Here is a 14,835-nt window from a genome sequence, read left to right as displayed (position 1 = left end):
GGCTGGTGTTTAGATGAGGTGAGATTGAACTCTGTTCGTCTTGAGGAAAAACAGGTCGATATCACTTTTTTTTCTACAGAGCGAATGTAAATGTAGCAGGTGTGTGCAGTCAGTGTGTCATTGATTTCTTTTTGTGTTCTTTTGTGTGTTTTTTACATACAGAGCATAAAACTGACAGTTGCTTAATATAATTTGCGTTGGAGGAGGATAAAAAAGGGAACTTTGGAGTTACAGTAATTACTTGTGTTGACATTTTTAAAACCTGTATTATCAACAGATCCTTATGTGTGTTTTTGTTGAACAGCAGGTGAGAACAACGCCGCTGCAAGAAGGGTTGTCGGAAGCCAGCGTCTAACTCCTGAACTGGTCTTTATAATACTCTCATGTTTTTCTGGGTCAAGACACTTTATATTTTTGAACAAACAGATGGTTTATCCAGGAGCTTCTAGGGTGTTTACACTGTTAGGCAGTCGTGCGGTGAGGGAGGGACGCGTGCAGGCATCATTTTATTTAAATCGAGAGCGAAAAAGTGCATCAGCATCCCTCTTTTCAAACTCATTTTCCTAAGATTGAGGCGTCGTCCTCGGCCTCTGATGTTACACAGAAGAACTTCAACGCCTTTGTTGTGAGTGCGATCCTGCATATTTGACAAACATCGCACGTCACAGATGTTTACCAAGAATGTGTGCCAGCGTGTGTTTGGGGCTTTGACTAAATCACTAGAAATATGATATGTGGGTCTTGTTGATGTTTTTCAGCCCTCAGGGAAGTGTTAATAGATTTATTCAGTAATTCTCTTTAATAATTCATGTTCGTCTCGTCTGTCATTTGTTACCAAAAGCAAGCTCCTTATTTAGACTGCCAACTCCCCTCGAACTTAACTCCGACGTGACGTTGATCATTTGGGACTCTGGTCCTGGAGGGGTTGTTGTCACTCAGCGACGTTGTTGTGTTGCACCTGGCCCATATCTGTCACTACCAAGTCGTACCTGGTCTTTAAAAAGCTTCAACTATCCACACTTGTATGAACTTCACAGCCGTGTTATTTGTCTTGACATAATCCCTAAACCAACGAAAAGAGCTATTAAAAGCTCCACAGAAGCTTCTTAGACGGAACTTAATTAAATCAAAACAACTGAAAAAGAAACTCTCTGTGTTTTTGGGCAGAAAACATTAACAGAATTAATGAACAATAACATGCTAATGTTGTAGACATTGGGCTTGTACTAGTAACCGAGGGGGTCTGCGGCCTTCTCCTGCTTTCATACTTCACCCAAGGGAAGTCCTTATAGGCCCCTCCCACTCTGGCACACGTGCCACGCCCGGAATCTGTGCGTGCTGAAAGAAATCAACATTTCTGCATTTTACTTTGGCCACGCCCACTTTACGACCACCTACGTTGTTGGTGTACACTTCACAAGAAAAACCTTTTAGCTTGTTGACGTGTGGTGAACAAAGCCGTGAGCTCTCCTAAACCAATAACATCTTTTTTTTAATCAACCCTGGGAGAACAGACATATGAGACTTTAAGGAAACAATCCTGTGCTCTTCTCCGTGGGTGTTTTGATTCCAGGAACTCCAGAGGAGCTCCTGCTAAGACCCTATATCCTATTGCTGTTACCCTCAGTCTCTACACCACCTGCAGCAACTGTAGGAGGTGTAAGCCAGCCTGAGAGCGATATCTCAGTTTGCATGCACCTGATTAATGATGCCATAATTATGAACACAAGTAATAGGAACCGTTGTCGAGACTGTGGGCTTTCACCTGCCACCTCCCTCATCATCTATAATTAGCTCGACTCGTCACGTCTTTCCTGTGCTCTGCTCCTCTAATTTTGCTGAGAATTATCCATGAGATGTTTGCTGTTTTAAAAATCTAAGAAACATAAATGATTCCAACAAATAGATAATTTTGACCGTGAATTTAATGTAGATGTTGCACAAAACCTCAGTAACATTCATGTCCACACCGCCGCTTGATTGTGGTGAATTAAAGATGAAAATGGGAGTGCTGATTACCAGTCATGTGGACTGGTTTCTCCATATTTGTCCACCTAGCTTGTAATCAGCACTCCGACTTTCGTGCACACCGGAGCTGCTTCATCCCGTGTTGTCGTGACATTCAGGTGTCGGGAGCGGCTGGCTCTGATGTTTGCCGACAACAGTCATCACACATCAGGCCCATTGACGGAGATGTTTAGGATGATGAGACGAGTTTCAGCTGAATCATCTCCGCTTTTCTTTTCTGAGAGGTTAGCTTAGTCATTTCTGTCTGATGATTTATCCCAGCTAACTCACTCACATGCTCATTTTCACGTCCTCAATTATTCCCTTAGACAAAAAAATCTAAACATCGGCCCTTTTCTTTTTGTTTTAATGTTGGGCTCATTTTAATTTTTGAAAGGATTTCAATATCCCATACTTGAGTGAGGAGGCTGTTAGCATTCAGAAGCACTGTGTCAATGGAAACAGTGAATCTAAAACCACAAATAATTTCTGAATTGTGCCTAAAGAACATGGAAAACATTGTTAAACATCCAAGAGCAGCTGCACGGTCCTGCACTGCAGCACACCCCGTTTGCATCAGATGGCTCTGTGCCATTTTCTCCTTTGAAAGGGTCTGAGTAGCCGCGGCCCTAATGCATCTGACCTCTTTTCACTAATGGAAAGGGCCTTTTAGGTTTAGTCAAGGCTGAAATCACTTGTTCTCTCCATACCCTACATCCACGGCATACCAAAAGCTGCTCTGTTGCCACACGTGCCCCTTGCAGCGATTCTTTTGAGAGGGTGAACTTATGTGCTATGAATACAGAGACACGGCCCCGGATAATGGATTTTACTGTTGGGACAGAAACCCGCTAACTTTGACACAAGTTGTGCACCTAGTTCTGTTTGATACAGTGCACACAGGTGCAGAAGAAAGGAAAAAAACGCTCCAATTTAGATTCAGCGTGTACTCGGCCTGTCATGTTCCATTTCTGCTGCCTCTGCTCAGGTCATTAAGAGGGAACCGCTGTTGCCTGTTCATTATACAGAGACTAAATGGAACCACAATGAAAATCTGCCACTCACTGTCAGTCATCATTGTATTATTCCATTACCGCCCTTTCGCAGAAGGCTCTTAAGTCAAATCATCAAGCGCGGACATTGGTGCTTTCCACTTCCTGGTTCCTGCTTCCTATTTCTCACATGAATCTTTAACTGGGCAATTAGCAACCACTTATTTGCTGTGCTTCCAGCCTGTTGTGCCCCGTGCAGTTGGAAGGTATTGTCTCAGAAACAGGCATTAAATATACATGGTGTCGTCAGGATGAGAGCAGGATGTATTATTTAGAGGAGAGAAGGTATTACAGCTGTTTTCTGCACAGGTCCATCAAGACAGGAGGTCTGGAAGAGAAGACAAAACAGCATGAAAAGCACATTGAAATTCCAAAGCAACCCAACTCACATCAGTTTGTGGACAAATTTCCTTTCTTTTTTCAGTGAACACCTCTAGACCGAGAAGTGTTGCTGACTGTTCCTTGGCTAAAGGAGTAGTACAAATAATCATAGATCCTGTTGCCAAAAACCCCGTAATTTGTCCCAGGGTGTTAGTCTCCACACAGGAACATCGCCCAATCCTCTTATATATATATAGTTCACGGGTAAACTAATGGAGATGGATTATGGTGAAACTGACATTAGCTTGTGAGCACAGAGTTAGCAACCTGCACCTGACTGCGCCCAATGTGACGGCCAGCAGGAGGATGGCTGCCTGCACCGGTGCCACACCCTCCACTTTTGAGAATGTATTTAAAATATCTTTGTCCCATTGGTCTCTCAGTTGGGGTGAGATGGCTAGCCTAGACGCACTGTAAGTGCACAGCAGTGCGATGTTTTACAGGGTCCCTCCTTTCAATACAAGTCATATCTGCCAATTATTGCAAGCTGTTATCAGATTTAACTATCTCGCCGAGATGTTAGAAGTATATCTAACAACTTACAAACACATTGGCAGACTCTGAGGAGAGACAGATGCCATTTTCTGTGCAGTTTCAGTCTCACATTGTGTTCTTGGCGCTGTCACGAGGTCAGGCCGTCCTCCAGTTCAACCCACATAAAAGCAGCCATTCCGGTCTGTACTGGATAAAAGGAAGCATCCCTGCGTGTTCTTTCTCGGTGACAGATCCAGATTTACAAGGTTTGCGATGAAAGCCCGCAACTACTCCGGCCCCCCAGCAAGCTCCCAGCTTAAGTGAAGAACACCGAGTCAGTAAATGAGTGTGCAACTGATGTTTCAGTTATTCCCTTTACTGTTGTGCCGAGTCATCACTTAGGGGGGGGTTTACCAACAGCCGAGATTGCTTGTGGGACAGGGATGCAATACGGTCCAGAGCAATCTATCCTCGTGTCAATATGTCAAAACACCATCTTTCCTTTTTATAATGCTGATTGTTAGTGCAAAGCTGCTCTGACTGCACTCAATTTGGCGCATAGTATTGGGAGTCTGTCCCAGAACTTTGGGATGATGGATTATAGACTGGCTGGTACCATAGCGACGTCCACCACCTTCTGTTGCTGCTGCTTGTTTGATTTTTTTGTTTTTAAAATCAATTTATCCATTTTCTGTTAACCACCACCTCTGCTAATCAGACCTGCTGGAGTCCATCCGTCCGTCCGTCCGTCCATCCATCCATCGTGTGTGGTTTTTTTGTGTGTGTGTGTGCGCTTGCCCATGCTGCTGAATGAGGACCATACACATCTCACCTTCAGAGTGAGGACAATTTGGGCTGGTCCTCACAAAAGTAAAAGGTCTTTGTGGGTTAAGTCCTGGTTTTAGGTTAAGTCGTTAAGTCAGCCTGAGGAGCTGGGAAGTAAATTTTGCTAAGCTTCCCCTAAAAAATACAAAGGTGTGTGTGTGTGTGTGTGTGTGTGGTGTGTGTGTGTGTGTGTGGTGTGTGTGTGGTGTGTGTGTGTGTGTGTGTGTGCACCTGAGCATCGTGGTCGTCTTCTTTGTCACCAGCAGAGTTACTCGGTGATTCTTACTGGAAGACAAATATTCGTTGTTTCCTGAGTTTCCACTCAGAGGCTCTGTTTTACTTCCACAGCATTAAGGAAAATTATCTAACAGTGGAGGAGAGTAATTGCTCCTTAATTACAAACAGTGCTTTTAATTGTGTAAAGTTGGCGCTAATACTTTGCCCCTGAAGGCTTCTCACACTGGAGTGATGAGACGGCTGAAAGAGCCCTCGTTATCTGTCCACGTGCACAGACGATTCATAAATGCTGTTATATGTTTCGGCAGAACTCACCTTCAAGTGGATCTTCAACGAGTACCCGTCGTTTGTCACCCAGGACACCAGGCGCTTCGTCTCTCAGAAGACAGGCAACCTCTACATCGCCAAGGTGGACCCGTCGGATGTGGGCAACTACACATGCGTGGTGACCAACACGGTCACCAAAAGCAGTGTTCAAGGGCCGCCGACCCCTCTGGTGTTGCGGGTCGATGGTAGGAGTTGAATTATCACGTAGAAAAGTTGTATTTTACACTCCTGTGTAAATGTAGCAAATATTCAGAGCCCTGACAGAGCGACATATGTGACTGCTGCGATTGCAAATAACTAATCAACGATAAATAATCAGCATTCACAGCGATGAGTTCGGAGTGGCTTCAGATTAGCTTTAGTCCGGTTAACAGCCTTTTAGAGGTGAAGGTTACAGCTGGCCGCCATCGATTTTACAGCCTAACTGGTGCCACCAAACGTAATCATGTGAAGCGGTCCGTGACTGGGCTAACAAATGAAACCCCTCTCCTGTTTGTTAGGTTATAGAGTTCACTATTACTTCTCACTTTTGCTTACTTTACGACACACTACACAGCTCGGTAATGGGATTTTATATCGACGAGCGGACTGATTACGGTAAACACCAGATCCCGGAATCAAGTCAGAGCAGGAAACAAGCTAATTCCCTCTCAGGACAAGAATGCATTTGAAATTGCTTTAAAAACACCGGTTGGCGGATTGAGCTTGATCTGAGCTCTGTATTTACTCTCCACGTTTCTGCAGGTGTGATGGGCGAATACGAGCCAAAGATCGAAGTCCAGTTCCCTGAAGTGGTCCCTGTTGCTAAGAGCTCCACTGTCAAACTGGAATGTTTTGCACTTGGAAAGTATGTCCCACTGTGTGTTATTAGACCAAAACTCACGGCAGTTGTTGTTTTGTTTACTGTATTAATCAAAGCCATATGGTAATGGGCGGGGAGGCTGCACGCTGCTTTTCATAGCAGGCGTTTTTAGGTCTGAAAGCCAGAAGACTCCAGTGATGCTTTAGATCGAATAAACATTTTCTGCTCTGGTGTGATGTTTCCTACCGTCAGCCCGGTGCCGACTATCAGCTGGAGGAGAGAGGGCGGGGCCTCCTTCGGAAGGAAAGTGGACGTGAATAAAGCCAGCGGCGAGCTGGAGATCCCGTACTTCCAAATGGAAGACGCCGGGGTGTACGAGTGCGTGGCCGAGAACAGCAGAGGGAGGAACTTGGTGAAAGGAAAGCTGTCTTTTTACGGTTAGTGGGAGGAGGACTTTACGCCGGCTTCGATCGAAAACTCGCCTTCCTCCAAACCTTTTTGTGTCACGCCATATTGATCCTTAAGTTAGAGTAAAGGGGGGGGGGAGTCATTTGCGTTGTGATTCGTGGCAGCCACAATGGCCATGCGGAGGAATAACAGTGGAGTATGGTGAAACCATTACATTTGGGTGTCAGACATCCACACATGAGTGCATCATATAAAGGATATTGGCTATAGCTGTATAACCTGTGCTTTAACTGCTGGTTCCCTTTTGACAGTCTCTGTATTGTGCCAGTGGCTAACATCAGGCACGGATTCCTATCGCCTTTCAGAGAAATGGGATTCTTTTCACCCTCGTCCCCTACAATAGTTCTTCCAGAGCAGTTAATGGCTCCTGATGAAGAAGCTTTATGGTTCCTCTCTCCATTATTTTGCCATTTATGCATTGACAATGTCTGCCCACAAGGCCCCGGAGGCTTGTGCTTGAGTGAAATCATCAAATCTAAATACGTCTCTCCAGTGAAGGGGGATGGATGTTTGATATGCTAATATCAATGGCATCAATGGCACCTGTGGGGGAGACAAAAAGCTCGTGTTACATGAAGGTATCACGCGCTTTCATTTAAAGCGAAGCAGCCAATGTCACAGCGACGGTAACACAAAGAAGTGACCATCTCAGGTTTTCCATGGGCAGCCCTCCCTCCCCCACCCAGGTTGGAAGCGGTGTTTCTACTCGCCAGATTTAAGTCCCGTCTCAGCTCAAAGCTGGGTGATAAAACTCTGTAATCTCATAAATGGAACCTTGTGAGACATCCATCAATTCTATAGAAGAAGAGCCGAATCAATAAAGGGATGCGGTGTCGGCAACAGCCAACTTAAAGCGAGCGCAGGGGCCAAACCGGTGGCCTCTCTCTTTCGATTCCCCACCTAATTGCCCCTCTGTAGTTGCAGGGGATTTATGAAATTAGATTATGGTTTAGCAGTTGACTGCATTTGAATGGGTGATCTGATTGACTAGAAGCTGCCTCCAACGTCTCCTCCTTCTATTATGCTATAATTTCAGATGTAGGAAAGTACGAGACAAGGAATTTGTTTCCGCATAATGAGCGTTTTTAATTCCAGAGGCACAGTATGTAACACGCAAGGAGTTCTCGTGGAAGGAGCTAAAGACAGCTTGTTTCTTTTTTGTTGGAAGTATTATCTCTCTTCTCATGCGGCTCCACCAAATATTTTTTTATCTCTTTAAGTTTTAGTGTTCTTGGCGAGAGAAACACGCTTCTGATAATGGATGGAACGCTTCTGTAGTCAGCAAATGCATTTTATCAGTAAAAAAGAAACACAATCCTATACTTTCATCCTGTCTCGCGCTGTTAATTGTTGCCATTCTCTCGTTAATGTATTATCAACTTTTCCCCCTTTCAAACAGCCTCAAACGACCGAATGTTTCCACAAGGATAGGAACAAATAAACCCTTGATCCCCTGAGCTTAGCACAAAATTGATGACTGATAAATACTAACTTACTGATAAATAGTTAATAAAATGCACTTTGTCAATTTAGGACGCAATAGGTGCACCAGAGTCGCCGTTCGGCCCGTTGTTGTTGAGCATGACATTGCTGCGGCGGCGCAGCTTAGCTTGCAGACGGATTTCAGTCCGGCGTTCTCCTTGACCCGGGAATGGCTCCTTCTTTTTATGTGGGTGATTCATGAGGGCCATAAATCTTCTTCCACTGTTGCCAGAGATAAGATCCCAGTCATTTATGTGATTCCAGGACCACTGTCATAAATACTCTGGCTTTTCTCTTCTGTAGATTCCAGACAAAAAGGGAAGGCGATATAACCAATGTTATGAATGGCTTTCTATAAAACAGAATGCCGACCTTTATTTTTCACGCACATAAATAAAAACTACAGGCCTGGTCCCTGTTACAGATCTGCATTGGTAATTTGAGTAATTTCTTCAGCTATTTATTCACTGTTACTTCTTTTCCTTAATTGGCTCATGTGGTTGTTTTTGTTTATGCATTCATCAAGTAAAGGTTAGCTTTAGGTTAATTGGTCGTGGATTTATGATTTTTACCCTCTGATGATCCCTTAATGAACTAATTGCCCGCTTGGATGCTCCATCGATTCATCCTGAAGCTAGTCCGCGTGCGTAATGATGCTCGGGCCTCCGCCGCCACTCACGCCATGTGGTTTGTAACCTTACAGCTGCGCCTCAACTGACTGAGAAGCCTCAAGACGTCCAAAAAACCATCGACGACACTTTGGTGTGGGAGTGCAAAGCCAACGGCAAGCCCAAGCCGTCCTACCGCTGGCTGAAGAACGGAGAGCCCTTGGACCACATGGAGGTAGGAGCTCATCAGCTGCTTCTAAATCTACATTTACACGCGCAGCAGCGCAGAAATCAGGTGATTCCAGGGAAATCAGAAGCAGCGTTTAGTCTGTTATCTGCTGCCTTCCTCCGAATTTTCCCAGGAATAAATTGTGCGTGCCTTTGCTCACGCTTGGCCATATGTGCCGGGGACTAAATTTGGCATTCAGGCAACGCGCATGTGCCGTGCTGCGGGAGGGGGTTTGTGTGTTTTGTGAAGACGCCAAAGCGATGGCGATGATTTCAACAGTGGAGTGCTCCATCACAATTTTGTCCTTAAATCTTGTCTGGGAAACGCCTCTTCATCCAAAAATACATTTCACATTTAGGCACTGTGCCTTGTTGTTTTTGCCGGAGTGGATGTGCTCTCTGCCTACAGCAGACCCGTTGATTTAGGAGCAGCGATCGGCTAATGAGCCCAGATACTGTTGCTGTTTAGTTGGACGTCTCTTTAAAAGGGCCTGTGCGGTTCTAGTTTTCCATAACTTGGGGTGAATGCTGAGATAATATCTGATATCTGGGGCACTTTAATTGCAATCACAACGCTCAAGCAGCGAGGAAGATTACAGAGCTCCGTGCTGTGAATGGGTTGCCATCACAACACAGAAATAGTTATTTACCAAGGCTGCATGCACAGGAAGCCAAATATTGATGCGTACAACTGGGTGTCACTGTCACAATGTCGGCATTTCCTCAGTTTTTTAAATTGTTGTCATAAATCTGAATCACCAACAAAGGTCACCTCCTCTGTTTGCCTCACATCTTTAGCCACAGGACACCCTCGGCCCACCTGTGCATCTCCACTATTGATTTCTAAATAACATTATAGAAATTCCTTTGCCGGGTGGCCGGGGTCACATATTCTCCCTGCGCGTTGCTATATTAACGAGGTTGGGTGTTACCATTTTCAAAATGCCACCGTCAACAGCCGCAACAGTAAATCAATTTCCAAACCCAAAGGTCAGTGATGTAGAGAAAGAGGGGGAAGCGGAGGAGGGCCAAGAGGGCCATTTGTTATTCCTCATTAGAATGGATCAGTCCTCTTCTCCCTTCCTCTCCCCGCTTTATCTCAGCATCTCTGGCACCCTTTTTCTTTTCCTCAGCTCTTTCAAGCCTTTATCTTCCCCCGCCACTTTCCCTCTGCCGCATTTTGGGTCCCTTCCAAGGGATTTCAATGGCTCAGTGGAGGGCTGTCACTTCAAAATGTCATCCCGGTGAAACAAGGGCGCTGCCGTCTTGCGTCTTTTTCCACTCCGCCACCAGTTGACCGCTGAGTGGGCGCGGGTGTGTTTTTGGTGTCTCCGCACCTCCGACCTCTAAAAGAAGAGCACAGTGGTTACATCCCAGATTTGCCACTTCATCCTCAGAGGGTTGAAACATAATTAATGACGGCCATAACGCTGCTGAATGCCAGCGTTTGTCTCCGCTGCTGAAGAGACACTGATGAGCCTCTCAGGGTTTCTTTGACGGGACATCGGGTACAGGACGGTGGGTCGACCCAGGCGCTCTCACCCGTCTCCCTCATCTCTATCATCTATTGAGAGGCTCTCCTTCTTTTCCTGTTTGCTCAAACGCACACTTGGGCCTCGCTCCTCCCCCCGAAAACACTCCATCGCCGCCCTCCCCTTGAAAGACGCTGCACCCCTCCGGCGGTGGGTTTAACAGCAGGTCAGCCGTGCATCCATTGTACGGCCGGACCTCAGAAAGAGCTGACGCTCCCCGGCGGTGTCGCGGACTGATGCTAAGGGACACTTCTTGTCTTTTCAAGTGGCAGTGCTGTAAGGATTCCAGGCGACAGCCGTACCGGCAGCAGGACCCTCCAGACTACTTTGTCAGTGACATTAAAAGGTCTGGCTACACTCAGTGGGAAAGATCAAGGGCAGGAGCGACGAGCGCTGCCACAATTACACTGACACGGCTATAAAAGGGGAGAAGAAAGAAGTGCCAAACCTTTTAAAGGTCAAAAGTATCTCTGTTAAGAGAAGAACTTTGTTCAGGTGTTATTGTTAATATCTGCTCTCGGTGAAGACTTTACTACTGTAGTAGTTCACATTTTAACTTTGAAACAAAGATTTTTATTTGCAGATGGATAAAATAGCAGCCTCATAAGTTTGGATTTTCACCACTGGCTGTCTGGGGGGTTGCGTCCGTTCACTGAAGGCCTATTAAGACCCCAGAAAATGAGTAATGTTTCAGTTATCAAGCCCCTCAGGACAGGAATAAGATTGGTTGTCTGGTTCCCACTAAGTGTATGAGACAGTTACTGGGCAGTTTCAAAGCCTTCCGTTTCTTAATTACACCGAGGTCTTAAATAGAAGCAACCAGCCATCAATTACCTTGCAGCTCATTTTAATACAGCAAAATCATTGCATTTAGTGCAATTTTACTGTATCGCCGCCTGTTAGCTGATAGTTTAAAAAGCATCAAGCTGCCAAAACAGTACTGGAAAAATAAAATTTGAAATTGATGGAAACACAATTGGTTGCTCAGGCTGTGCATGTTATATGTCACCATTGAAGCATAACTCATTATGTTGAATGGATACAAACATGCATTAAAAAGCCTTTTACAGTCATAACTGTAAGCAAATGCTGTCTAATTACATGGAATATTTCATGGAATTAAGGCATAATTAGTGTATAAAACACAATCAAGCAGAGCTACGTATATTTTTTCTTTCACGTCTGATGCAAACAGGAAACAAACAGTTTGTTTAACTTATCTGAAAGTGCCAGCGTTGTGCTGTATCATTTCGGTGTTTGTGTTAAATGTTGTTTCACTATTATCAGGGGCCGCCACCTGTGTCTAATAGTCTCCGCCCACTTCCTGATGTGCATTAGATGTGTCCTTCATCCCTTTAATGGCGACTACGCTCATCTTGTGTGGCTACCGTGATTGAGTCTTTTACAATGGAGATTGGGTCTCACCTAAACAAGCAACAGTGGCAGGAACACACCACTTTAAACAGGGAGAAACCGTGAGCAGGACCAGGCTCATTTAGATGGACCCTGCACCCCCCCCCAACCTGGGGACGTTATCTTGACACTACTTGGATTACATATGTAAAAGTATTGAAAGCAGTTGCTCAGAAACAAGCCAGGCCCTGATTGGTTGCGGTTCGTAGCGTGTCCGGCCTCCTGCTGACTGGTCGCCTTGTCCGATGCAGTTTACAGTCTGTCACCAGGTCGACCTAACGCGAAGCGTCGTGACTCAGGTATGATCATGTTTGTGCTGCATGTCCCCAACAGGACAGGCTTCAGGTGAATAATGGAGTGCTGAACATCACCAGCCTGAACCTGGCGGACATCGGCATGTACCAGTGCGTGGCGGAGAACAGGCACGGCCGGGTGTTCACCAACGCTGAGCTGCGCGTCGTCGGTAGGTTTTTCTTTTAAAAATCAAGCAAGTTATGCAGACGCCACGCTGCTGCTGCCAGCGTCCATTTATCTCCGTGTGGATTGAAAGTTGCCATTTCACCATCTTCTCCACCCACGATCACATTGGCAGAACATTCGCTACTCGTATGTGTGCAATTTTCTTTTATATAAAGAAACGCTCTCCCTCCGTGCTCGTTTTCATAATCACGGCTCTTTTTTTGACCCTGTAATTTATAAAGAAACACATCGAAACACGGCACCGACGCAGAGCCAGAGTTGACCTTTCCCTTGTATTCAAACAAAGCCCGTAAAATTGGTTGCTGTTCGTTTTCCTCTGCGTTGAAAACCAGAACAGTTCTTTCAGCACTAATGCGCCTCCGAGGTCACCCCAGAGCCGCCGTCATTGTCAAGTGACCATGCGGGTTGCTAACGAGCTACGCCGAGGACGGCGGAACAGGAAGTTGAGGAGTTTGCCGAGGGATGAACAGAAGAGCAAGAAATAAGAGCAACACTGTATTTTCTCATCCTTATATAACTGACATCATGAAATAAAATTTCTAGGAGCCTGATTTAGAAGCTACTCCTGAACTGTTTCCACCCTTAACGAGAACGGGACCAAAGCCGAGACTGAGAATTTATTTTATAGTGCACCACTTTAATCTTTGTACTGCAGCAGATGTGTCACGTCGAGGTTGTTTCCACAGCTTATAATAATAATAATAAGAAGAAGAAGAAGAAGAACAACAACAACAACACTTTAGGCTCATTTAAGGACCTTTTTGTTTAAGGGAACTACAAAGCAGCAGACAGGAGCTGCGCATGTGCAAAATATGGTTGTGTTGATATCATTGAGGGTCTAAGCTGACCTTCCCCCCCCCACCCCCGTCTCTCTGTGAAAACTGCCCCCTGCTTGTTTGCAGCCTCCCGGGGTGCTTTACAGTTATTAGCATTTATACAGACAACGAGCATATCAAGACTATTTTTTGTTCATCTCAGCTGAGAAATGTAGCAGTTTTGACCTCAGCGTGCACCAACTCTGATCATCTCAGTGCAAACACGATATCAAAAATGTGCCCGTGGCTTTAAGACGCGACCCTCTACGAAACCACATGTTTCACGTGTCACCGTCACTAAACCAAAGTGCCCGGCTGTGTGTTGTGGGACTCTTTATCTGCTCGTATGGATGCGGTGTCAGGCGCAGCCGTGTCACCAGCGCCAGGCTTCATGTTCATGTCGAGGAGCTTTCTGCTGAGTCGATGCGCATACAAAACAGCCCCAGACGCCGCTGCCTTAGTAATTAAGGCCTAAAGGAGCGGCCGTGAATCCTGCTCCTCATTATACGTTCCCTCAGTTTTGTTTCAGAGTCGCACAGCTTAATTTTAAATGCATAATGTCTTTCGCGGGGCAGTAATGAAATGGGGATACATATATTTCTTTCTAATTAAAATGCCTTCTTATCTTCTAAGAAACGAATAAATGCCGCAAAGTTATCCTGGAGTATCGGAGTCGGGGTGACCTTTGCGTTTCAAGAATCCCAACTGTTGGCTATATGCTGCTTCCTTCACCGTATTTACAACGCTTGTTTGTCTTTATTTCTATTGCTGTTGCCGTCAGCCATTGCTCCGGACTTCTCCCAGAACCTGTTGAAGGCCCAGACCCTGGCCCGACAGGGTGGGGATGTTCTGATTGAGTGCAAACCCAGGATGTCTCCTCGGGGCATCATTTCGTGGAGGAAAGGGAAGGAAGCCTTGAGAGAAAACCACAGGTATGCGGAGCATGGCGTGTGTGTGTGTGTGTGTGTGTGTGTGTGTGTTTGTGTGTGTTTATGTGTGTTTAGTCCTTTCGGAGTCGTATTTCATCAACTTGTGATTCTATGTTTCCCTACTTGCTATTCATGGTCTAAAAGAAGCCAGCCCATAATGTGACACCTCGCCATTTGAATTGCATAACGCGCTCTGCCCGCCGACACTCGGCTGCGTCCCTTCCCTCGACTGTACTATTGTATTTTGCTCGGAGCCACTTTCTGCAATGTTTACTCGAGGAATTGGCCGTTCACGGCACGCCACATTTGGATCGATGGCCTGATCCATCAGCTCATTAGCAGCATGCAGGACCTGGAGGGTCATTAGAGAACAAGGCAAACAATCCAGGCTACCATGGAGACCAGGGCGAAGCACCTGGGGATCTGCTGATCAATGGCCGGCTGCAGAACAACATGCGTTCCTGTGTGATCACAGTGGTGCTACCGGGGAGGGAGGACGGAACACCTTGTTTTATTAGAAATCAGGTTAAGTGCAAATCAATTGAATACCTCTAGGTGCTGGAGAGGGAAAACAGAGACGTCCATCAGACAAGAGAAACCAGTTTCTCTCTTCAGGTGCAGTCACACTTGATCAGGATGCATATTTTTTGTCATATGTAAGGTAACAAACCAGCCTGGACGAGGGGATTTTAATCAACACGGACTTGGCTCTAAAGGAGTGAAGCTGCGTCAGGTTGTCACGAGTTGCGTTTTTCTGATTCTTTTTTGCATAAAA

At 45.7% G+C, this 14,835-nt stretch overlaps 1 protein-coding gene and 1 long non-coding RNA gene across 3 annotated transcripts in view; one reads left to right on the top strand and one right to left on the bottom strand.

Moving 5' to 3' along the window:
• The window catches only part of cntn3a.1 (contactin 3a, tandem duplicate 1), a 54,268-nt gene that overhangs the window by 25,566 nt on the left and 13,867 nt on the right, over positions 1-14,835 (top strand). For both annotated transcript variants that reach the window (XM_057040384.1, XM_057040383.1), the window contains exons 6-11: positions 5,285-5,488; positions 6,048-6,150; positions 6,358-6,542; positions 8,759-8,898; positions 12,170-12,299; positions 13,913-14,063. In XM_057040384.1, coding sequence (XP_056896364.1) covers positions 5,285-5,488; positions 6,048-6,150; positions 6,358-6,542; positions 8,759-8,898; positions 12,170-12,299; positions 13,913-14,063 — 913 coding nt within the window. The remainder of the gene's footprint in view (positions 1-5,284; positions 5,489-6,047; positions 6,151-6,357; positions 6,543-8,758; positions 8,899-12,169; positions 12,300-13,912; positions 14,064-14,835) is intronic.
• On the bottom strand, positions 3,250-5,432 carry LOC130529798 (uncharacterized). Its single transcript, XR_008951651.1, has 3 exons — positions 5,292-5,432; positions 4,971-5,024; positions 3,250-3,387 (listed from the first exon to the last, which is right to left on the bottom strand). It is a non-coding gene; the product is annotated as an uncharacterized LOC130529798 (long non-coding RNA).

Source organism: Takifugu flavidus, chromosome 8 (genome assembly GCF_003711565.1).
Source record: "Takifugu flavidus isolate HTHZ2018 chromosome 8, ASM371156v2, whole genome shotgun sequence".
NCBI lineage: Eukaryota > Metazoa > Chordata > Actinopteri > Tetraodontiformes > Tetraodontidae > Takifugu > Takifugu flavidus.
The sequence above is the reverse complement of the archived record's forward strand: the minus strand, read 5'-3'. Positions and strand labels throughout refer to the sequence as shown.